This window comes from Bubalus kerabau, chromosome 10, assembly GCF_029407905.1.
Source record: "Bubalus kerabau isolate K-KA32 ecotype Philippines breed swamp buffalo chromosome 10, PCC_UOA_SB_1v2, whole genome shotgun sequence".
Classification (NCBI taxonomy): domain Eukaryota; kingdom Metazoa; phylum Chordata; class Mammalia; order Artiodactyla; family Bovidae; genus Bubalus; species Bubalus kerabau.
The window spans coordinates 25,029,158-25,051,413 of record NC_073633.1 but is presented as its reverse complement, the minus strand read 5'-3'; the positions used below and the strand labels follow the sequence as shown (position 1 = coordinate 25,051,413).

The 22,256-nt window shown below is 52.5% G+C and overlaps 4 protein-coding genes across 4 annotated transcripts; 2 read left to right on the top strand and 2 right to left on the bottom strand.

Annotated features, from left to right (window-relative positions):
• Positions 1–249: 249 nt before the first annotated feature.
• Positions 250–8,966, bottom strand: DHRS1 (dehydrogenase/reductase 1). The gene is made up of 9 exons (XM_055536970.1): positions 8,829–8,966; positions 8,258–8,432; positions 6,688–6,831; positions 6,461–6,540; positions 5,889–5,970; positions 1,849–1,992; positions 1,232–1,301; positions 817–897; positions 250–639 (listed from the first exon to the last, which is right to left on the bottom strand). The coding sequence occupies exons 2-9, from the start codon at positions 8,405–8,407 to the stop codon at positions 503–505; spliced, it is 888 nt and encodes a 295-aa protein (XP_055392945.1). The 5' UTR covers positions 8,408–8,432; positions 8,829–8,966; the 3' UTR covers positions 250–502.
• NOP9 (NOP9 nucleolar protein) lies at positions 8,949–15,091 on the top strand. The gene is made up of 10 exons (XM_055536969.1): positions 8,949–9,491; positions 9,663–10,115; positions 11,060–11,170; positions 11,408–11,549; positions 12,237–12,429; positions 13,032–13,172; positions 13,569–13,694; positions 13,865–14,101; positions 14,367–14,472; positions 14,810–15,091. Exons 1-10 carry the CDS (start codon positions 9,245–9,247, stop codon positions 14,965–14,967), a joined length of 1,914 nt encoding a protein of 637 aa, XP_055392944.1. The 5' UTR covers positions 8,949–9,244; the 3' UTR covers positions 14,968–15,091.
• A 405-nt stretch (positions 15,092–15,496) lies between these two features.
• On the bottom strand, positions 15,497–17,958 carry CIDEB (cell death inducing DFFA like effector b). Its single transcript, XM_055536972.1, has 5 exons — positions 17,769–17,958; positions 17,260–17,404; positions 16,228–16,377; positions 15,803–15,993; positions 15,497–15,629 (listed from the first exon to the last, which is right to left on the bottom strand). Exons 1-5 carry the CDS (start codon positions 17,807–17,809, stop codon positions 15,497–15,499), a joined length of 660 nt encoding a protein of 219 aa, XP_055392947.1. The 5' UTR covers positions 17,810–17,958.
• A 1,855-nt stretch (positions 17,959–19,813) lies between these two features.
• On the top strand, positions 19,814–21,815 carry LTB4R2 (leukotriene B4 receptor 2). The gene is made up of 2 exons (XM_055536270.1): positions 19,814–20,112; positions 20,478–21,815. The coding sequence occupies exon 2, from the start codon at positions 20,498–20,500 to the stop codon at positions 21,572–21,574; it is 1,077 nt and encodes a 358-aa protein (XP_055392245.1). The 5' UTR covers positions 19,814–20,112; positions 20,478–20,497; the 3' UTR covers positions 21,575–21,815.
• Positions 21,816–22,256: the final 441 nt, after the last annotated feature.

Genomic DNA, 22,256 nt, shown 5'->3' with positions numbered 1-22,256 from the left:
CAGAATGAGGGCATGGGAAAGCAGTGAGGAAAAGGGGTGTGCCTGCTTCTGGCTGGGGAGGTACCCCGCTCCCTGGCTGGGGCAAGGGACAGGCAGCTCTGCAGGGAAGAGCAGGAGCAGATGTGGAGGAAAGGGGCCTTGTCCTGTGGATGCAGCTCCTTGAGAGCCTCAACATGTTGCATATCGTTAGGTCTTCCTCTAAAGTACCTACCACCTTGCTGAGCAAAGGATAAGCGCTTGAAAATGAGCTGAAGGAGAAATGAGAGCTTTATTATTAGCCCCTAGAACATTTTTCAGTGTTAAGGCAAAAAGTAAAATGCAGGGGTAAGGAAGGCCTGAAGAAGGACCTATAAAGGCCCCCAGGGCTCAACCAGGACACAGCAGAGGCTTCTCTTCAGATCAACGGTGTGCAGTAGGTAGGCGGGGAAGGAGGCTGTGTTCCAACTGAGATAGACCAACCACTCAGCCCAAAGGGAAGCAGAATTGTGTGAGGCCAGCGGGGTTAGAACTTGCTAGCATAGAGGGTCAGGACCCATTTGGGCACCCAGAGAAACCCAGGCAAGTAGGAGGCCAGCCAGCCCAGGTTGGAGACATGGGAGAGGGCGGAGCTCAAAGACAAATAATCCTGGACAGGGCGGCCTGTGGACCAAAGGAAAAGGAGAAGGATTAGATCCTTGTTTCCCATTTCTCAGACACCCCCACGTGGCTGCAGAGACCGAGTGGAATGTGAGGAAGGAAGGGAGAGAAGGGGAGAAGGAGTGAGCTGGAAACGGAAGGAAGAGAGGTTCAGGCTGGCTGCTGGGCCAGAGCTCTTACCATCAACATCCTGCAGGCCGTAGCGCCGTGCGAGGTCACAGGACGGCAGCACCTTCCCGCTCAGGCTCAGGATATTGGGATCTGTGGGCACACAGACAGCTGAGACAGCCTGCGAATGGCCCAGGGTGACCAGGCCTGGGCCCAGTGGCACAGGGCATCACCAAGATAGACTTAAGAGCCCATATTTGTTTCTTTCTGTTTCTAGGAAGGTTTCTGGGCCTCTGGCTCCTGGCCACTGTTCCCAGGATCCAATTGCTGAGGCTCCCACACCTCAAACTGGGCATCGGACCCTTTGGGTGTCCAGAAGCCATAGAAAAGAAGGGCGTATTCCTGGCTCAGGACCCAGAACCAGCGGCCACCACCCTGCAGATCCTCCATGCCCTTTCTCGTTACCAGCCGCCCCCAACCTTTTCACCTGTTGCCAACGCCACCACACATTTGCCACTCATTTCTGTGGTCTCCGCAGATGAGAAAAAAAATTTGAACTGAAATACAGGGGCAGAGATTGAAGGGTTAATTTCCAAGAGCACTGCCCAAGTCCCTTTCTTGCTTTCAGCTTTTGTTACAGGAGAGGGAGGCACTTGTCACCGCGCCTGCAGGATTCAACATCTGGGAAGGTATGGGAATCACTCCTTCCCACATCCGCGAGCCCTGTAACCGTGTACTGGTACCCACTGCCTTTCTGCCTTTCCTAAGTGGAAGAATATGGGGATGCCAACCGCATCTGGGCCTTCTAGATTAGTTCAGAGTGGAGGTCAAGACTATGGGCTCTGGAGGCGGATAGTCTTTCCACTTACAGGATATGTGACTTGAGCAAGTTTCTTAACCTCCCTGAGTGTCAGTCTCCCAATCTGTAAAATGGAGCTACCATCTCCCTTACGGAGTGAAGGACAGAATGCGAGTCAGCGCTCAGCCCTGCGCCTGCCACAGTGAGCCCTGGTATCTACTCTCTGTTGCTGTCACTGTCTTGTCATTGGAGAGGGAAAGACTGGTTCCTTGCATTCCCTGCCACCCTCGCCCTCCCCCGGCCACCTGCTTAGTCAGGGGATCTGAAGCATTCTCCTTCATCATGTGCTCCTTCAGCAGCTCTGTCTGCACCAGCCCCGGCCACAGAGACACGTAGCTGACCCCGTGGCACCGCAGCTCCTGAGCACAGTCCGCAGCCATCCTGTCGCACTGCAGAGGGACAGAAGGCCGGGTGGGAGTCAAGGCACCTGGTCGTGGCACCTCCCTCTCCTGCCTTGCCTGCTTCCGCCGAGGATGCCCCCAACACCTGGCCTTCCCAGGAGCCCCGTCTTAGCTATCCACCTTCCCCAGTGTACTGGCCGGCCAATGGAGAGGAGCCCAGGCTAAGGAACTGTCTATACAGGGGAGAGGAAGAGGGGAGGGCCAGTCAGCCTCACCGCCTGGACCACCAGGAACCATCTCTCCTGAGCTCTGGGAACTGTGACTGTCCACCCCAACCCCTGCGCCAGTGGGTCCTCACTGCAGCTTTGCCCACACCATAGGGGACGTTGAAGAGATACTGCAGCCCCCCAACAGAGGAGATGATCACGATGAGCCCCCGGCCAGCTGGTACCATCAGCCGAGCCCCATACACTGAACACAAGTAATGGCCTCTAGAAGGTGGGGCAGAGAAGAAGAAATGAACCATGTCAGCGCTGTCTCGAGAAGCTTCTTCTGCCCCCTAGTGGCTTCTGAGCCAGGTGGTGGTGGTGGCTTAGTCACTAAGTCACGTCCAACTCTTGTGACCCCATGACTGTAGCCTGCCAGGCTCCTCTGCCCATGGGATTCTCCAGGCGAGAATACTAGAGTGGGTTGCCATTTCCTTCTCCAACAGGGCCGCCAACCTGGTGAACCAAGGGCCTGAGGTCACATTCTAAGAAACCCACAGGTAAAATTAACCACTGAAAGAGGAGAAATGGCAATCTTTAGAAGACTGTAACGGAAAAAAAGTGCTCTGTCATGACAGCAATGACAAAGCTAAAATAGATCTGGGGGATAAAAGATAATAAATACATAGGATCTACAAGGAAAAACTATAAAGCTCTATTTAATATAAAAGAATACAGGCCGCTCTCTCCCTCTGAGATGGCCCACATTTTATGTATGGACTGTGTTTCTCTCTAAATAATCCACTTCTCACCTAAATATGTAAAAAAAGAACAGATTCTGTTTAAAAGAACCAACATGTAAAACTTGAGTTCTGCTTAAATTAATCCACAGATTCAATTTGAGTGATATCTCAAGACTTCTGGAGAAATTGATAATAATCTAAAGGTCAATGAGAATAAATGTGTGAAAATAGCCGGGAAAATTCTGAAAAAGGAAGAATAATATCTTGTGGGTGAGGGGGATATGCTGCCATAAAATGTACAATGACATAATAGTTAAAAGAATGCAGAGGACTTCCCTGGTGGTCCACTGGCTAAGATTCTGAGCTTCCAATGTAGAGGGTTCAATCCCTGGTCAGGGAACTAGACCCCACGTAGATCCCACATGCCACAACAAAGGTCAAAGATCATGCCTGCTACACCTAAGACCTGGCTCAGCCAAATAAGTAAATATTTTTAAAAAAAGAATTCAGGACTGGCATTGTAATACCTAAATACGTCAGTGAAACAAAGTACTCAATAGTAAATCCAAGTGTAAGGAAGAATTCAGCAAAGTAGTAAGGGAACATTTCAAACCAACAGGGAGAGATGGTTGTTGTTCAGTCGCTCAGTGGTGTCCAACCCTTGGAGACACAACTGAGAGACTGAACAACAAACATCTGGCCAACAAATAATTTGGGCTTCCCAAGGGGCACTAGTGGTACAGAACCCGCCTGCCAATGCAGGAGACATAAGAGACACGGATTTGATCCCTGGGTCAGGAAGACCCTCTGGAGGAGAGCATGGCAACCCACTCCAGTGTTCTTACCTGAAGAATTCCAAGGACAGAGGAGCCTGGCAGGCTACAGTCCACTTCAGAGTTGGACATGAATGAAGTGACTTAGCATGTATGCACGGTCAGTTATTTAGTAGGTGGGATGGGTTCTCTACCTCATTTATTGCTTTAAAATGCATTCCCAAAATACTTGGGTATAAAAAAATGAGTGCCTAAAAGCAATAAAAGAAAGTATAAATAAATAAATGAATTTGCTCAGTTGTGTCCGACTCTGCGACCCCATGGACTGTAGCCTACCAGGCTCCTCCCTCCATGGGATTCTCCAGGCAAGAATACTGGAGTGGGTTGCCATTTCCTTCTCCAATATCTCTTTGAGCCCCTTTTTTTGAGGGGGAGGCAAGAATACTGGAGTGGGTTGCCATTCCCTTCTCCAGGAGATCTTCCTGACCCAGGGATTGAACCCGGGTGTCCCGCATTGTAGGCAGACGCTTTACCATGGGGAAGCTTGTCTCAGTATCACACCAAGATATAAATAACTTATACATTAAGACATGTATATACGTAGATATACAAATACATACATGTATATACATTTAAGTGTGTTTAGAGAGCTGAAGAAAGCATGCAGGCAAGTAATAAATTGGGAAAGATATTTGTAAAACACACATTAAAGGGATCTATTCTACAAAGGTCTCTTATAAATTGATGTGAAAAGAATAATTTAGTAACACAACTCACGAAAAGAATAAAGAACCGATACAAATGTAAAAAACAAAAGCTCAACTTCACAAATAATAGAGAAATGTGAATTTAAAAAACATCTTCAGATATCTTTGGCTTATTAGAACGGCCAAACTTGCCTGACCTTGTGGCCTGATATTGTCTAGTATGATAGAGGACATGGGGAAACAGATATTCTCCTTCGTCGTTCTGAGATTATAAATTGGTGGGGTCTTTTTAGAGGACAGTTTGATAATGTTTACTAAAATCTCTGAGGTACATATTTTTTAGCCTAATTTTTTCCCACTACTGCAACAGATAAGGGCTTAGATAAATAAATTATGGTATCTCTTCCCACTGGAATATTTAAATGAATGGTAGAATATATACTAGGCTATTAACAGTAGCTATATCTCAGGCAAAAGAGGAAGGGTTGGTGATTATGGAATAAGATTATACTAATCTACCCAGTATATTTGGGGGTTTCCCTGGTGGCTCAGTGGTAAAGAATCCACCTGCCAATGCAGGAGATGTCAGTTAGATCCCTGGGTCAGGAAGATCCCCTGGAGAAGGAAATGGCAACCCTCTCCAGTATTCTTGCCTGGGAAATCCCATGGACAGAGGAGACCAGCAGGCTATAGTCCATGAGGTCGCAAAAGAGTCAGACATGACTTAGTGACTAAAGAACAACAATGATATCTCGGGCAAAAGAGAGGGGTGGCGACTAGGGGAATGTGATTATACTGGTCTACACAGTATATTAAAAAAAAATAATAACAACACACACATACTTGATAACCAGAAAAACATTTTTTTTTGCACAGGAGACAGGACTCTCCAGATGAAAACAAGTAGAGTGAGTTATGGTATCAAAAAGAAGGCCAACCTCAGGCAATGTAGAGGAGAGGCACGATAAGTATGTGTGTGAGAGGTGAGAGGAGGTGTTGGTGCGCTTCCAGCAGGGTCCCAGAGTAACCTTCGCTTTGGAGCATTCATCAGGGCTCTGGTGCCAGGGTCTGGGCCTCTGCTTTGCAGGCTCAAAACCCTGACCAGCAAGAGGTGAGAGTGTGGAAGGCCCCTCTCTTTAGAGGGCTAAGGACATGGGTGTTGCCAATTTCTAGCTCTTTGGGTTTTTCTTGACTCTTGGTTGACCATCTCCCTTTCCTCACAACATTTATTCCACTTTGGAAATGACAAGTGGATTGTAATCCTGCTTCCCTGAGATTGCCACTAGAAGCCGAGGGTTTCCTTAGATGCTTTAGACATAGATTTGCATGTAATCTCTAGGTGACTCCCACAGGTGGCTGATCATATCCATGCAGTATAGTTTCTGAGAGGGTACCCTCTTCCCAACAATAAACACAGACCTGAAGGATGTATGTCATGCTGGGTGAACTATAAATGCTGTGTTTCATCTCATTCCTTTTCCAGATGCATGTGAAACCCCTTCCCTCTCTACTCACACCTGGAACACTCTTGCCTGTGGGCCTGGAGTGAGGAGGGTAAGGCGAAGATGGCTGGCATTCAGTCTTCCTCACTGACCTGCTGATCTAAAACAAAACAAGTCTTTCCTCTAGCCATGTTTGGAGAAGGAAATGGCAACCCACTCCAGTGTTCTTGCCTGGAGAATCCCAGGGACGGGGGAGCCTGGTGGGCTGCCGTCTATGGGGTCGCACAGAGTCGGACACAACTGAAGCGACTTAGCAGCAGCCATGTTTGGACATACCGTGGCAAGCTTTACCAAGGGAAAGAGGCTTCCTTATGGATCATGCATTTGGACAGACAGAGTGAGACAGGAGAGCGGGCAAGGGCGAGTTCAGATGAAAAGTACGGACAGAAACAAGGCCAAAGTTGACGTTCCTGGGTCCAGATTCACCTGCATGAAACTCCTTCAGAGGGCAGTGGACAAATAGGACAGATGGGAGAAGAAAGAGACGAGGAGATCAGAAGGAAAAGGAGAGGGCGCTTGTTAATGTTTGGCTGAGTGACTGAGGGGAGCCCAGGCCCTTAAGTGGGTGGCCAGGGAAGCACCTACCTGAGTCCCACGTTGTTGATGTCATCCCAAATGGAGGCGGGGTTTTCCCAGAATGATTTCTTAGAGTTGTTCAGGATCGGCTGGAAGGCACAGGGAGAGTGATGAATAGTACGCTCTGGAGGCAAGAAGGGGCTGGATAATGGAAGGGACAACCAGTGGGGATGAGGACTCAGAGGTCAGAGGGGGAGGTCCGAAGTGTGGAGCTGGGGTCAAAGTTCAAAAAGCACCTGGACTCCAGCATAGGCATTGTTGACCAGCACATCCAGACGTCTTTGCTGTTCTCGATCCACCTGCTCAAATAGGTTTCGCACTTCACTCTCCTGGCTTGAATCACATACCACGGGCACACACCGGCCTCCCTGGGATTGCGCCTGGAAAGGGACAGAAGGGATATGAGGTCTGAGTTGCACAACGTGAGACAGAACTCAGCTCCCGTCAGCCTCAACGTGGGAGCTGAGGCAATCCTAGGCCTCAGGCAGTAGCTGAGGCAACATGGTGGGCAATACTGCCCTCTGGTGTCTGTTTGAGGAGTTTCAGTAATGCTGCTGCTGCTGCTGCTAAGCCGCTTCAGTCGTGTCCGACTCTGTGCGACTCCATAGACAGCAGCCCACCAGGGATTCTCCAGGCAAGAACACTGGAGTGGGTTGCCATTTCCTTCTCCAATGCATGAAAGTGAAAAGTGAAAGTGAAGTCGCTCAGTCGTGTCCGATTCTTAGTGACCCCATGAACTGCAGCCCACCAGGCTCCCCTGTCTATGGGATTTGCCAGGCAAGAGTACTAGAGTGGGGTGCCATTGCCTTCTCCGTCAGTAATGCTAGGTACTGTTGTGGAGCAAGGGGGATGGGGAATCCCAGGTTTAAAATCTACAGACATTTTCTGAGGTCTACTATGTTCAAGGCATTGTATTACTCTGCATGTGGAGGCTGAGGGACAAATAGGCTTGGAGGAACTCTTGAGAAAGGAGTTCTTTTTCTTCATTCTTGGTCATTTCCATCTCTTGTGCCCTTAGCTCCCACCCTTCACCACTTATCTGGAATCTCAACTCAATCCCAGCCTTCTTACCCTCACTCCACCAACACTGCTGCCTGGTAAATGAAAAAACAAAGCTCTCAGACACGAACAAACTCTACTTCCTATTCCTATACAAATGTGTCCCCTCCTCTATAACTTCAGAGAAAGAAGAATAATTTATTCAGGAACAATCTTCATATCCTGAAGATTCATGCTCTGGGTCCCACCCTCTGACTTCCCTGCCGAACTGCTCACTCACATTTCTAGAACATTCTGGACACACTTGTTGCTTATCATGTTCGTACTCATTACTTTCATCTCTTATCACTTCCTATATTCACATTACATTGAAAGGATCCATTTCTGCCTTAGACTTCAGAGCAAAAGTTATGTCTTACTAAATTTGGTAACTCCAGTGCCTAGCAAATCAAAGGTACCCCAAAATTTATTTAACTGAAATTCAGTAGAAAAATCCAATGAAAACACAATTCAATAAAATCTTAACAAGAAAAGAGAAAGAGCACAGGTCCACAACTCTTGAAATGCAATTCCAAAATCCCTAAAGCTCTCAAATAAAGTTTTTTTTTTTTTCCCATAAAATTCACTTAATGGCAAAATGTGCCCTGATCTGAAGTAACTTATGGGGTTTACTTATCCCACTTAGAATAAATGTTCATGTTTATTGAGGAATATTTTGGTTTCAGGTAAGGGATTAAGAGGAGTAGTTAATGGAAAGAGCTCCCTCGGATGGTTTCTGCCCCCTGGGACTCCAGAGGACGCACTCACCTCCTGAGCAGTGGCCTGCAGTGTGTCCAGGTGGCGGCCAGTGATGTAAACTGTGGCACCTGCTTGGCAGAGCTGCAAAGCGATGCCCCTGCCAATACCCCTGGAGGCACCAGTCACCACGCACACCTGGCCCTTCATGGTAGCTGGCATGACTCAACAAGCAAAGGGGTTAAATCTGTGGAAGCAAGGACTTGCTCTGAGGGAAGCCTGCAGACTGCGTTATGTCGGAGGGGGGTGATCCTGATAGAGGTAGGAAGGGGAGCCAAGGTTGAGATCCTTTGATGGGGAGAGAAGTTTCTGAGAGGGATAACTAGCGCAGGCCCCGGACAAGGTTGGCTGTCCCTTTTGGGAGACCAAGGAGTGAAGAAGGGGGCTGCGAGGGGCTGTCCAGGCCGGCCATCTACTGGGACTCTGAGTGGGACTGTGGCGGGGCAGTCCCTCTCGGCACGTCTTGCAGAGTCCTGAGCTATGGAGTTCAGGCCCCTTGCCCAGAGGTGCGGCTTCCGCGTGGAGGGTTGGCGCGAGGCCCAGGGACCCTGAGCCCGATGTGGAGGGAGCTCGAACTCCATACCTGCCACCTGTGCTGCCGCTGGAGTCCTCGCGCCGTCTGGCTCACAAAGTTCTCGAAGTCGAGGAGTTTTAATTCTGGTCGCAGGGGCGGGACAAGAAGCCAAGAGGACGACGGTCGAGTAGAAGTACACGTTCTGGTCCGGTTTCCGCAGGAGACTCGGAGGATCGGGTCAAAGAGTACGACACGCAGGAGCCTGGACAAGGGGCGAAGGCCAGTATCCACCAGCGGGGCGTGGCGATCCAGAGACTCAGCCGCGCCTTCCCCAGAGAGGCAGTCGCGAGGCTATGACGTATAATGCTGCGCCTTAAGCGCGCCGGCGTGTCTAAACTCTGCCGGGCCCGGGCCCTCAACCGGCTGACTGAGGTTCCCCCAGCAGCTAAGGCAGCTTTTCCGGGCGGAGCGGCCCCGACGCACCCATGGGCCTGGGTCCGCGTTCCCCCCACAAACAGGGGCGTCGGTTCCCAGCTGGCGGAAAACGAGGGTGCGGGGCCAAGGGCGCGGGGCGCCCCCCACCAGGCCGCCAGCGACATCCCTGCCCGCCTCCGGATGGGCGCTCGGAGCCGGCCCCAGATGCGCACCCTCACCTGAGCCCAGAAGCTCTGGGGTATTTCCGCCAAGCGCTGTCCGCGCTGAAAGAGGCCCCCGAGACGGGAGAAGAACGAGGTAGGGAGCAACTTGGGGAGAGGGATCAAGGGAGGAACTGGTTGGGTATAAAATTCAGGACAGGTAAGGACAATTTCGTGGGTCCCCAGGGTGTGAGGACTTAGTTTCATCTCCCCTAAGGTATAACCTTCTCCTCTTATTCTCTTTAATGTATTTTTTGTTTTTTTTCAGAGCTGATGGTGCACAATGTTTTGAAGGAAGTGGAGGCTCAGGCCCTAGCCTTGGCCACAAACCGGACTGGCAGTGAGATGCTACAGGAGCTGTTGGGGTTCAGTCCCCGGAAGCCGTTGTGTCGAGTATGGGCTGCTCTGCACTCCAATTTGCGCTTTGTGGCCTGTCATCGATGTGGGGTCCACGTTTTGCAAAGCGCTTTGCTACAGCTGCCTCGATTGCTAGGGAGCCCTGAAGAGGAGGAGGAGGAGGAGGAGGAGGAGGATGGGAAGGATGGTCATGTGGAGACCCTGGAGGAGCTGGTCCTGGGACTAGCTGCTGAGGTCTGTGATGATTTTCTTTTCTATTGTGGAGACACACATGGCAGCTTCGTGGTCAGAACTTTGCTGCAGGTATTGGGAGGGACTCTTCTGGAGTCTGAGAGAGCCAGGCACCGTGGCTCCCAGTCACCTGGTAAGTATTACAAGAAAGGGGTGTGGACCTCCAGGGAAGGAGAGTTTAGGAAGTTCAGAAGGAGAGAGTAAGCAGAAGATTTCTTCATGTCCTTGAAGAATTAGCAGTGAAATTAGGACAGGGATATAGCAGGCCAAAGATTAGTGCGCATGGAGACCCAGAGGTGAGGATGCCTATGTGTGTTTAGGGGACAGCTGTTAGAAGAATGGGGGTAAGTGGAAGAGATGATTCACTTGAGCATTGCCTCTCAAACTTTTTTTAACTACAGCTCACAGTAAGAAAACAATTTTCAAGCATCATTCAATATACATGTGTGTGTACATACACATATTGGATTCAAGCCAAAGGTCAGGAAGCAAGACCTTTCTACATGCAATCCACTGATATTTTCTACCTGCCGCCCCCCCACCCCCTCGCCCCGACCGTTTTTTTCTCCTGTGCCATGTGTGGCTTGCAGGATCTTAGTTCCCCAACCAGGGATCAAACCCTTGCCCCTTGCAGTGGGAGTGCAGAGCCCTAACCACTGGACAACCATGGAATTCCCTCCTTTTTCATTTTATTCTGTGTGTTACATAAAAAGTGCTTGTTGAGACCCACTAGATTGATTTCATAATACACTCATAGGCAGCGGGCCTACATTTTGAAAAACGCTGGGAAACAGGGTAGTGAGTTTAGGTGAGGCCTGATTTTGGAACACCTCGAATTCCTGACTGAGGAGTTTGGACTATCTCCTATGGACCATGCGGGAGCTGGTTGAAGTTCCTTAGAAAAATTATAAGGGAAATGTAGTCTCAGTTCAGTCATGGAGATGAGATGAGACATTGAGTTGTACCGTATGCATTCTGCATCTCCAGGCCAAATCCTTGTTCAGCTGTGCAGTTCTTCTCCCTTCGGGATGGCAGTCTGTGGTCTCACCACTCTATATGTTCTTGATCTTCCTTCAGAGGCACAAAAGGCCCCATCTCGGGAATGTAAGCCAACTGATTTTGAGGTCCCTGAAACCTTCTTGAATTGCCTTCAGAAACTGAGCTCCTGCTTTCTAAAGGACATTGCTGGTAAGGAGGGAAATAGAGGAAGATCTCGGATCTTCTTTTTAGGAGAGGATTATCATCAAACAAGGCTCTTATTTCCATTGGTCTTATTCATCTTTTTTTCAAATCTTGCCTGGTTTGTTGTAAAGGCTCTGTTTAGACCATTTGTGTCCATAGTCCCTTATACCCTGTTGCCTGAGGTTGTGTAGGTTGTCTGGATTTTGGGAAAGCCACTTTTATTATTTCTGCCCTCCCCCACAGTATTTATCACTGACAAGATATCCAGCTTCTGCCTTCAAGTGGCCTTACAGATCTTACACCGCAAGCTGCCCCAGTTTTGTGCCCACCTCTGCAGTGCTGTGATTGGCTATCTGAGTAGCCGAAATTCCTCAGCAGATGGCAGGTATGGACAGGGCCTCAGGATTGATCAAGGTGGTGGGCCATGTGAAATGAATGACATGATGTGGGTATTTTGTTTGTTTCCATTCTCTGTATGTGTGTGTTTCTTTTTTTATTTTACTTTTTTTTCTAGTTTTATTGAGATATAATTGACATACAGCACTACATAATTTTAAGGTATACAGCATGATTTGACTGGTTTACCTCATGAAACAGTTACCACAATAAGTTTAGTGAACATCCATCATCTCATTTATACACAAAATTAAAGAAATGAGAAAAAAAAATTTTTTTTCCCAGTGATGGGAATTCTTAGGATTTAATTTCTTAACAACTTTCGTATATAACATATGGTAGTGTTGTTGTATTTATTATGTTATGCATTACATCCTTAGTATATATTTACCTTATAAATGGAATTTTGTAACTTTTGATTGTCTCCAGCCAGTTTCCCGTCCCCCCAGACCCCCTGTTTCTGGTAACCAAAAATCTGATCTTTTTTCCTCGTTTGTTTGTTCTTAAAGTATAATTGACCTACGACATTATGTTAGTTCCTGTTAGACAGTATAGTGATTAGCTATTTCAGTACACTTCACCATGATAAGTCCATGGTGATTGCCATGATAAGTCCAGTGATGTGAGCATTTTGAATAAAGTCAAGACTACCTGATCACCTTCTCCTTGTCCTCAGTCCCCTATTGCTGTTTCTGCGAGATCAGACAAGCTCTAGGCTCCTGGAGCAGGTGCTGCTAGTGTCAGAGCCCGCAAGGCTCCAGAGCCTCTTTGCAGATCACCTCCAAGGACAGCTGCAGGCCTTGGCTGCACACTCTATTGCCAACTTCCCTTTGCAGCGTTTCCTGGATGCCATCACCACCCCTGAGCTGGTGAGTTGGGAACTTGGTCGAGTCTGTTTCTGTTAGTTCTTGTTCACTGGGCTTTGCTTTATTGTGTACATGCCTCTGTATTTCCAACAGTGTGCTGGCCATTCCCCTGGAGGCTTCCCAGAGCTTAGGGTGAAGGTGCCTTCTTCCCAGAAAGGATGTGCTTTAGCTTTTCTCAGGTGCCAATGCCAGTAGGAGATTGGCTTAATCCAAGTTCTCAGCCTGAGCTTCCGTGGCTTGCTCAGTCTCTGGGTGCTTGGCTGCAAATCCACGCGAGCAGCAGAACTGCTTTCGTAGCTTCTCTTTCTCTTTGTTGTTTAGTGCCAAGGCATGCTTTGCCAGGATCCCCTGGGTTGAGAGCTAGGATGGAAGGGCAGGTTTAACTCTAGCCCTCCCTTTTGCTCCCCCTCCCCATGTGAGGTCTCACCTCTAAGACTTCTTTTGTTCTGGACCTTCCTTATCCATCCAAACCAAAGTCTTGGCTTTTGCCAATGCTTTTATGTTTTACCTAGCATTTTTAGTTGCTTTTGGCAGGAAGATTTCATCGAATAACTTAGCCCACCATTACCAGAATGTCAAATTCTTTACCCCATGTCTCCCCTCAGCTGTCCCCTGTGTTTGAGGAGCTGAGCCCCGCCCTGGAAGCTGTGCTGGCCCAGGGTCACCCAGGGGTAGTCATTGCCCTGGTTGGCGCCTGCCGCAGAGTTGGGACCCACCAAGCCCAGGTCCTGCAGCTGTTGTTGGAGGTGAGTGGGGGTTACCCGCAACCCATTTGTACCCTGAGTTCAAGTTCTATCTGCTAGGATTTAGCTAATCTTCAGTTGTTGTATTTCTGAACCCATGGGATCTGATACCCAGAGAGTTCACAGGTATGGGGGAAATGAAGCCAGAGCCATCTCATGGCCCTGGAATGAAATGTGTCTCCCTGGACAAAGAAAGAACTTTCAAGGAAAAAAAATTTATTCAGCCCCTGTTATATATACGGAGGCTGTGAATACAGCAAGGAAGATGAGATCCTCTCCGCTTGCAGGTTATGTTCTTGTGGAGTCAGGCACCTGTCCTGAACGCTTTCCCCTGGCTGGAAAGCCGAGGTGTCAGATGAGGTAGTTCTCAGCTTCATCACGTTCTGTCTTCCCTTTTAGGCATTCCACTGTGCAGAGCCCTCTTCCCGGCAAGTGGCCTGTGTGCCCCTCTTTGCCGCTTTGATGGCTTATGAAGTGTACTATGGACTGGCGGAGGAGGAGGGGGCAGTGCCCATGGAGCACCAGGTGGGTGAGGCAGGGGAGAGGCCAAGCCTGTGACTAGTTGGGAACCAGGCCTCCCAGAGCGGAGGAAGCCCCTCGCCACCAAGGTGAGGGAGGTGGGATCTCTTGGCTTCATCCAAGTGAAGGTGGCGGTTTGGTGGCTGCCTCCTAACTGCCTGTCTTTGTCCTCTCAGGTGGAAATGGCCGCCGCCAGGGGCCTGGGGGAAGTGGCAGTTCTTGGGTCTCTCCTGCTGCAGCATCTGCTGCACTTCTCCAGGCCCTGTCTCATACTCCAGAGTCTCAGTGCCTTGACAGGACCGCAGCTTCTGACTCTGGCCCAAAGCCCTGCCGGCTCCCATGTGCTCGATGCTGTCCTCACCAGCCCCTCCGTGACACGCAAGCAGCGCCGCCGGGTGCTAAAGACCCTAAAGGTTAGATTTTTGGCTCCTGTTTGATTCCTCTGCCGTCCCTCCATTTGGAGAGTGTGTGCTTTCCCCGGGACTGGCCTTCAGTCACAGAGAGGATGCGTAGTTCCTAGACTGCTTCAACCTGGCCTCTTAACTTCACCTCCCCACCCCACCCCCACCAACATCACCCTTTTATGGACTGCCCTAGATGGGGTCACACAGAGTTGGACACGACTGAAGTGACTTAGCAGTAGCAGTAGATGGCTCTACCTTACTTACCTCAATGCAGGGACATTATGTGATGCTGGCCTGTAGTCGCCATGGCAGCCGTGTGCTAGATGCTATCTGGAGCGGAGCAGCCTTGGGGGCCCGGAAGGAAATTGCTGCCGAGCTGGGTGAGCGCCTCTCTTTGACCTTTCCAAACGTTCCCTTTCCTTATTCTGAAAAGCTGGATGGCTGGAAGTGGACCTAAATTCAACAGAGACTTCAGTTCTAAAGGGTGGTTTTGGCTGTGGGTTTGAGCAGTCTGCTCTCCCCTGCCCCTCCATGTAGTCTGCCCCTCTGTGTAGCCCTTCGCTTCCATTTTTGTTATTTGGACAGTGAGGTGTTAACTCTATCCTGAGGCAGACCCAGGATTCCAGAAAAATGCAGGGACCTTCTCCCCAAGTAGTCTCTTCAAGCCTAGGGGGATGACTGCATGGTGATACTAAACATGAATGGTTCCCTTTGCAGGGGAGCGGAACCAGGAGCTGATAAGAGACCCTTTTGGCCACCATGTGGCTCGAAACGTGGCCCTGACTACCTTCCTGAAGCGTCGAGAGGCTTGGGAACAGGAGCAGGGGGCAGTGGCCAAGCGGAGGCGGGCCTTGAACTCCATACTTGAAGACTGAGGGCTTGGATCTGGGACTGGGTGTTGATGGGGGGTGGGGAGAGGAAGTATCTATCTTGCCCTGTTCTAGTTTAAATTGGAGTCAAATGTCTTACTGATAAACATTTTTATATTTTTATTGGAAACACTTTTGTTATGTTGCAGGGGGAAGGGTACAGAGAAAGAGAGATCGCAAGGTGAGGTTAGAGAGGGCTCTGTTCAGGGCACCGAGGAGCCTAGGGACAGCAGGGGAGTATGACTTGTAGATGTAGTGGCGATCAGAATGGGGTCCAGACACCTGGGGACAGGCTGTGGCCTTTGAGGGTAAGCGGGAGGCTGGAACGATGGGCAGGAAGGGATAGTGTTCTTCAGGAACGAGGGTAGGCCGGGAGTGGGAGGATCGTGCCGACAGGCCTGTTGTCAGCACGTCAGAGGACAGTGGGGAGATGAGGTGAGTTGGCCAGTCTGCACTGTGCAGGCCCCCAGGCTCGACGCCGTCACAGTCCTTTCCAGTGTGTGTCTTGGAATGAGGCTAGGGCCAGACCCCCTGCTCAGTAGGGTTTGAGGCGACCCTGCCGCTGCCACCGCTCAGTCCCTTCTACAGCACGACGAAGGGTGGAGGAAATCCCCAGCAGCATATGGCCCAGGCCTTGCAGCAGTGAGGAGGCCCATCGGAGGAGCTCCCTGCAGGGCGGAGACAAGAGGAAGTCAGAGGTGGGGGGAGCCTGGGAGGCGGCCACAGGCTGGAGGCCGGGGGTTTTCCACAAGGGAGAGCTAACAGGGTGGGGGAGAGCGTGAGAAGGAATTGTTGGGGCTGCAACTGTAGGGGTGGAAAAGTGTGACGTGTGGCCTCTGACCTGAGTATTTTCTTTGGGCCGAGTCCTTGAATGTCACAGCTCATGGAGTAGAGCCCGTAGAACGTGGCTTTGATATTCAGGCTGCCGAAGAGATCTCGAGGGCTCTGCTTGTATACGTCGAAGGTGATGCGGGCGATGTCCTTGCTGTGCTTGGGCTTCTCCCGGCCCAGGCCATACGACAGCACCCCACTCTGCAGGGCAACCCTTCATCAGTGTACTGAAGCTTCACCACTAGACCCTGTCAGCCCTGGGACAGACACTGACCCCCCGCCCCTTGCCTGGATTGTTTGTCCTCTATGAGGAGTCTGACAAGTCCTCACCTCTCTCATTGCCTCTGTCCCCAAGATCAGGGCTAGGTGAGACAAGAGGCTTGGGAGAGACAGAAGGATCAGTGGTCTACTGCAGCCCCACTATGGGCCTCTCACCCTGCGGGGGCTCCAGCTCTGTCCCAACTCCAGCACCATCAGGCACGTGTCATCCTCCAACAGCTGGAAGAACTCCTCGCTCTCCACAGTGGTCCCGTCTTCCTCCAGCACCAGTGTGAGCGCTCCACTCAGCACCAGGGCCTCCAGAGCCTGCCCAGTGGCAAGAAGCAGGAGGGGAGGGGCAGAGCTTATCCTGTGCCCTGTCCCTGCCCAGCTGCCCAGCACCCAACGGTCGGCCCTGGGTGCTGGGTGATGACCCTGGCTCTCTGCGGCTCTTGGGCGTCCCTGCAGAAGGCTCCAGCTCACGCTGTTCTTTGGTTGTTGGGAAACCCTCATTAGGGCCCGTTGTTTCCCATTTGTCCTATTTTGCTCCTGCCATGGCACTGTCACCTCTCCCAGCTTCCAAGCCACCCCTGCCGGTTTGGAATTGAAAAGCTAGCCACGTTCTCTGGGGTAGAGGTATTATGCTGACAAGGCCTGCCATGATGGGGTCTCATCTCCAACGCCCCACCTCACTCTCCCCAACCCTCACAGAGTTCTCCAGAGCTGTTTGCAGTAATGGTGACTTTTCACCTTTTGAGTCTTCACGAGGGTCAAGTATCTGTTGTAGCACTTTCATACCTTATCTTCTACACCTTTCCACAGCCCAAGGAGGCAGCTGTATTGTTTCCTTTTTACAAGTTTTGATGGGCTGAATACCTACCCAAGGTTTGACAGTAGGAAGTGGCAGAATCAGGATTTGAATTTGATCTGTCAGACATTGCCGTTCCATACATTGGAGTTCTGAAATGTATTGCTCCAACCCTATCCACTCCTTCCCCACCCCCAAAGACAAGCTTGCTCCTTAGAAAAAAAAGGAATTGCCTCAAATGCAGTAGAAGCCATCGGGCTGGCCCCCCTGCTTTCAGCCCTCAGAAGGAGGGGCAGCCGTGTAATAACCACCGCTCTTTCTGCTCAACATTCCAAGCTCTCCCTCTTGACTAGCTCCTTGGCTGCCCCCACTCTTGGAACCCAGGGACTTGACTCACTTGCCTTGTCTAGCAGTTCCTGACGGGTAGCGGCTGTCAGGCCTTTCCGGGTGGTCCGCTTGTTATCACAGACTCGGAAAGGTCGCTGGGGCGGTGGAGCCGAGGTCCAGACCTTTCGGCCCAAATCAGCGCTCATGTTGGATACTGACCTGGTAGGTGGGAAGGAAGGTCAAGAAGGGGTGAGAGGTCTGCTGAGTGCACTGGGGGTGATGGGCGTGGGTGGGGTAGCCGCAGCGTTAGGGCAGTTGGGAGAGAGGATCTAGGTGTGCAGATGAGAGTAGCCCAGGGAGAGGAAGAGACTACCAAGCGGGGGATGGAGGAAGTGGGGGGCTGGCGGGGGAATGGGGAGAATGGGGGACTGGGTGTGGGTCAGAATCTAGACAAGCCCACTGTGAAAAGTGGTGGCAGGGAGGGGGAGGGGTACAAATTGGAGAGTCTAGAAAACTAGAGGCTGAATGGAGTGTTGTGGCTCTGCCCATATACCTAGAGCTGGAGTGGAGGGTTAGGAGTCACCTGAGCAGGCCGCTGGGGTCCAGGTTAGAGAGGTACTCCATGGTGGAGGGAGGGACCCGGAGAGGGGCCTCTCCCTGGAGTCCTAGGCTGGGTGCTTCTCTGCTGGGTTGGAGCTGAAGTGGTGGTGTTTTCTGTTCCTGAGCTGGGATCTCAGCCCCAGTGAGTAGGAGGATGAGTCAAGCCTGGACTCTGGCCCCCTCTGCCTGGCCAGTACACAGGGCAAAGTCCAAGGTGAGGGTGGGGGCGGGGTGTGGTGGTGGAAGGCAGAAGCCATGGAGGTTTTGTGAGTATGTCTCTGGTGGCAGTGTGTGATGTGAGAGTAAACAGGAGCTATGGAATGTAATCTCTGGTGTTTTTCTTTATATGCAGGGAACTTCTAGCTGCCAATCTGTGCAAAGCTGCGTTGTGTGATTTGCTTTGTACGTGCTGCCACCTACTGAAAAAAACATCTACTGCAGTTTTAGGAAAAGGGAGGCTGTGCTGAGGACCCGCAGGGCTTGGAGAAAACAGGATAGGAGGCAGTGTGCGCCCACAGGGTGTGATCTATGGATCCAGGATCATCAGGATCCTGTCTGGGACCTTGGCCTTCCTGCTTTCCTGCTCTTCCTTCTGTGGTCCAGGGGAGGGGCTGGCTTAACATTTCTCTGACTTCCTTCTCTAGAACTGCCTGCTTCAGTCACAGTGGATTAGTCACTCACTTTTCCCTTCCACTGGCCACTTAATTAGCATGAAGGAGTCATGGATGGAGGCTTCCCAGGTGGCGCTAATGGTAAAGAACCTGCCTGCCAATGCAGGAGACAGATTCGGGTTCAGTCCCTGGGTCAGGAAGATCCCCTGGAGGAGGTCATGGCAACCCACTCCAGTATTCTTACGGTCCCTACGGACAGAGGAGCCTGGTGGACTACAGTCCATGGGGTCGCAAAGAGTCAGACATGACTGAGCGACAGCATGCACAGTCATGGCTGGCAGAGAAAATGCCTCCTTTAATGAGGTATTCCGTGTCCCATCTCTCACTTCAGCTGTGGTTGTGATAACAGTTGTGTGGAAGCTCAGACTCGCACTGTCAGTGAACACATCACACACACACACTGTCCAGGAGCCTTGTCTGAAGATGTACAGGACAGGCTGCAAGTGTGCATCAGGGCATTAAAGCCTCTAGGACAACCCTCAAACAATGGGGAAGGTGAGCTGGACATAAACATCTGCCTTCTGTCTTTACGGAAGGTATTCTGTGTGCTCAGAGGTTCCTGGAGCCCACTGAAGGAACTTAATAACGCCCTCTTATTGGCACCCCTCTTCCCCTTCCCTTGCTCTCACTCTGGCTTCCTGAGCTGACCGCCTAAAGACAGGATTACCTGTATCCACACCCTCAACTCAAGCTCTGCTGGGAGGAAAACCAAACTGAGACAATACTGGTGTCCTGGCTCCCAGGGAGCCCCTTTCTGGCTTTTGACAGGCAGAAGCCCTGTTCCCTCTTCCCTCAATGTTATCAATCTGCCAAATGTCATTCCTAAGTTTTGCCTGACCTCGCCATCCAGAGATGGCTTCCTTCCAGTGTGTCTCTCACCGCAGCCTCTCCTTTTTCCTCACCTTGTATCCCGGTGCAGCCCAGCAGTGTGGCCTCTTCATGGGTGTGTGTCACAAGTCTTCACGCAGCCTATAAGCCCGTCACACCTCCGTGCCTCTCCCACTCCCCCCGGGAACTTAGCCCCATGCTTTACACTGAAAGCTGTCACTGATAGCCCTCTGAGAACCATGAGGCTGGAGTGATGGGGGCAGGGCCCAAGGCAGGAGGTGAGAGGGGGTAGGTAGGAAGCTGAGGAAAAGTGGGGCTTAGCAGTGTCAGGAGTCAGAAAACAGGCAAAGATACAGCAGCTATGGGAATGAGGAGTTGGGTTGCCTTCTCTGCTGAGAGCTGGCAAGGGATGCCTGACAGTGTAAGAGCTGCAGGGTGGGAGGGCTGAGAACTGGGGGTGTGTGTGTGTTGCAGGGGGGGAATGAGCACAGAGGCAGGACCCAGGGGCAGGATCCGGCAGTGTCCCTACTCACCCACACACCCAGGGAACCTTATCTGCACCCCCTCAGCCTATCCTGTTTCCTGGAGCCCACATGTGGGAGGCGGGCTCTCACATGCCTGGACGAGTTAGTGATGGGAAGCAGCAGGGTGAGGGAGGGCTCCTGGAAAGGCCCAAGAGGAGCCCCACCTTGTCCCTCCCTGTTTCTGCCTCACCCTCTGCCAACCTGACAGGCACAAGACAGACTTAGGCAACTTGCCCACTGCCGCTTTGCCTTTGGGCCTCCCCAGGCCCCTGGAGAGCCCCCAACCCTGCTCCCGCCCAGCTGGGTAAGTAGATCTGCCCACTAGACCTTACTCCCCTCCACTCACTTTTGCCCTGCGGTATATACATATAGGGAATGGGGCCGGACCAAGGAGAGGCCAGGTGAGAAGGGTGGGGGTGGAGGCAGGGACAGCCTGGGAGTCAGGACTGGGGAGGTGGCCTGACAGAGAGCTGGGGATATGGGTTCCAAGAAGTAGTGTTTGAGCTGGGGCTGGGGTCCTGGGGGTGGGGGGGGGGGGGAGAGACAGAGGCCCCCAGACAGAACAGAGGCAGGCTACAGAGGAGTGAGGGACGCTCAGTCCCTTCTCACTGGCATCAGGCGGAACGTGGGCTTCTGCCCCACCTGAATGCGCCCCACGACTCTTTCCAGCCTCCCGGAAGGACAGAAGAATGTCGGTCTGCTACCGTCCTCCGGGGAACGAGACGCTGCTGAGCTGGAAGACCTCGCGGGCCACGGGTACGGCCTTCCTGCTGCTGGCAGCGCTGCTGGGACTGCCGGGCAATGGCTTTGTGGTGTGGAGCCTGGCCGGCTGGCGGTCCGCGCGAGGGCGCCCCCTGGCGGCCACGCTCGTGCTGCACCTGGCGCTGGCCGACGGCGCGGTGCTGCTGCTCACGCCGCTCTTCGTGGCCTTCCTGACCCGGCAGGCCTGGCCCCTGGGCCAGGCCGGCTGCAAGGCCGTGTACTACGTGTGCGCGCTCAGCATGTATGCCAGCGTGCTGCTCACCGGCCTGCTCAGCCTGCAGCGCTGCCTCGCCGTCACGCGCCCCTTCCTGGCGCCCCGGCTACGCAGCCCGGCCCTGGCCCGCCGCCTGCTGCTGGCCGTCTGGCTGGCCGCCCTGGTGCTCGCCACCCCGGCGGCCGTCTACCGTCACCTCGGGGCGGACCATGTGTGCCAGCTGTGCCACCCGTCGGCCGCCCACGCCGCTGCCCACCTGAGCCTGGAGACCCTGACCGCCTTCGTGCTGCCCTTCGGGCTGGTGCTCGGTTGCTACGGCGTGACGCTGGCGCGGCTGCGGGGCGTCCGCTGGGGCGCCGGGCGGCGCGTGACGCGGGTGGGCCGGCTGGTGGGCGCCATCGTGCTGGCCTTCGGCCTGCTCTGGGCCCCCTACCACGCCGTCAACGTGCTGCAGGCGCTCGCCGCGCTGGCTCCGCCCGAAGGGGCCTTCGCCAGGCTGGGCGGCGCGGGCCAGGCGGCGCGAGCCGGAACCACGGCTCTGGCCTTCTTCAGCTCCAGCGTCAACCCGGTGCTCTACCTCTTCACCGCCGGGGATCTCCTGCCCCGGGCGGGTCCCCGCTTCCTCATGCGGCTCTTTGAGGGCTCCGGAGAGGCCCGAGGGGGCGGCCGCTCTAGGGAGGGGACCTTGGAGCTCCGAGCTACCCCTCGGCTCAAAGTGGTGGGGCGGGGCGGCGGCAATGGAGACCCTGGGGGCGGGGCGCAGAAGGATAGTCAGGGTTGGGACCCTTGACGTCAAACCCTATCACCAGGCTCTTCCCTGTTCCCTTCCAGCGCCCCCTTGGAACTCAGGGAACCACTCTGGATGGTTTGGGGATCCTTCTTCAGCTAGCGTTGAGATCTCTCTGGGCAGAATTATTATACATCTGGGGCAGGCCCAGGTTTCTCCCAGGACTGGGAGTGGTGATGGCCCGTATTAAAAAATATCATGTACCTGCAGGCTGGCTTGTGCCCGGTGCCAGAGCTGATAACTTGTTGCCAATAGCTATTGTGAAAGACACTGTGAAATTGTGTGAAATACATTACAGGGTGGCTTAAGAGTGCTCCCTCCAGTGGTTCATCCTACTTGAGCGAAACTACCCTGTGTTCACCTAGCTCACTGCTGGGTCAGGCCAAGTCTGGGCAATGCAAGCCCTCCGTGGCATCTTAACCTGTCCTCCCCAGCCCAGATGGCCTGGTTCCCCCAAGCCAACCCATAGAACCGCTCAGGAAATGATAGGAGAAGGAGGAAGGAGAAGTGTGAGTGCTTGGCAGAGGGATGGTGATAAGATCTGCTCTCCGGGTCTGTTAGAGCTAAGTGGATGGGAAACTGGCTCTGGGAGGGGAAAGTCAGTCTGTAGGGTTTGAAAGGAAAGTTTTCTTGTCTGTCTTGTGGTTGGAACAGCGGGGGAGGGACCTTGAAGTCGGAGACTTAC

Bases quoted from the DNA above. Each gene is read 5' to 3' on its own strand.
- LTB4R2 (XM_055536270.1), top strand. From the start codon at position 20,498: ATGTCGGTCTGCTACCGTCCTCCGGGGAACGAGACGCTGCTGAGCTGG.
- DHRS1 (XM_055536970.1), bottom strand. From the start codon at position 8,407: ATGCCAGCTACCATGAAGGGCCAGGTGTGCGTGGTGACTGGTGCCTCC. The intron at 6,832-8,257 runs GTGAGTGCGTCC...GTCCCTTTCCAG, and splicing joins TGCAGGCCACTGCTCAGGAG to GCGCAATCCCAGGGAGGCCG. The intron at 5,971-6,460 runs GTAGGTGCTTCC...GTTTTAGATCAG, and splicing joins ATCAACAACGTGGGACTCAG to CAGGTCAGTGAGGAAGACTG.
- CIDEB (XM_055536972.1), bottom strand. From the start codon at position 17,809: ATGGAGTACCTCTCTAACCTGGACCCCAGCGGCCTGCTCAG. The intron at 16,378-17,259 runs GCAAGTGAGTCA...GCCACTGGGCAG, and splicing joins GTCAGGAACTGCTAGACAAG to GCTCTGGAGGCCCTGGTGCT. The intron at 15,994-16,227 runs GTGAGAGGCCCA...GTTGCCCTGCAG, and splicing joins AGAGCTGGAGCCCCCGCAGG to AGTGGGGTGCTGTCGTATGG.
- NOP9 (XM_055536969.1), top strand. From the start codon at position 9,245: ATGGGCCTGGGTCCGCGTTCCCCCCACAAACAGGGGCGTCGGTTCCCA. The intron at 11,171-11,407 runs GTAAGGAGGGAA...CCTCCCCCACAG, and splicing joins CTTTCTAAAGGACATTGCTG to TATTTATCACTGACAAGATA. The intron at 14,473-14,809 runs GTGAGCGCCTCT...TTCCCTTTGCAG, and splicing joins GGAAATTGCTGCCGAGCTGG to GGGAGCGGAACCAGGAGCTG.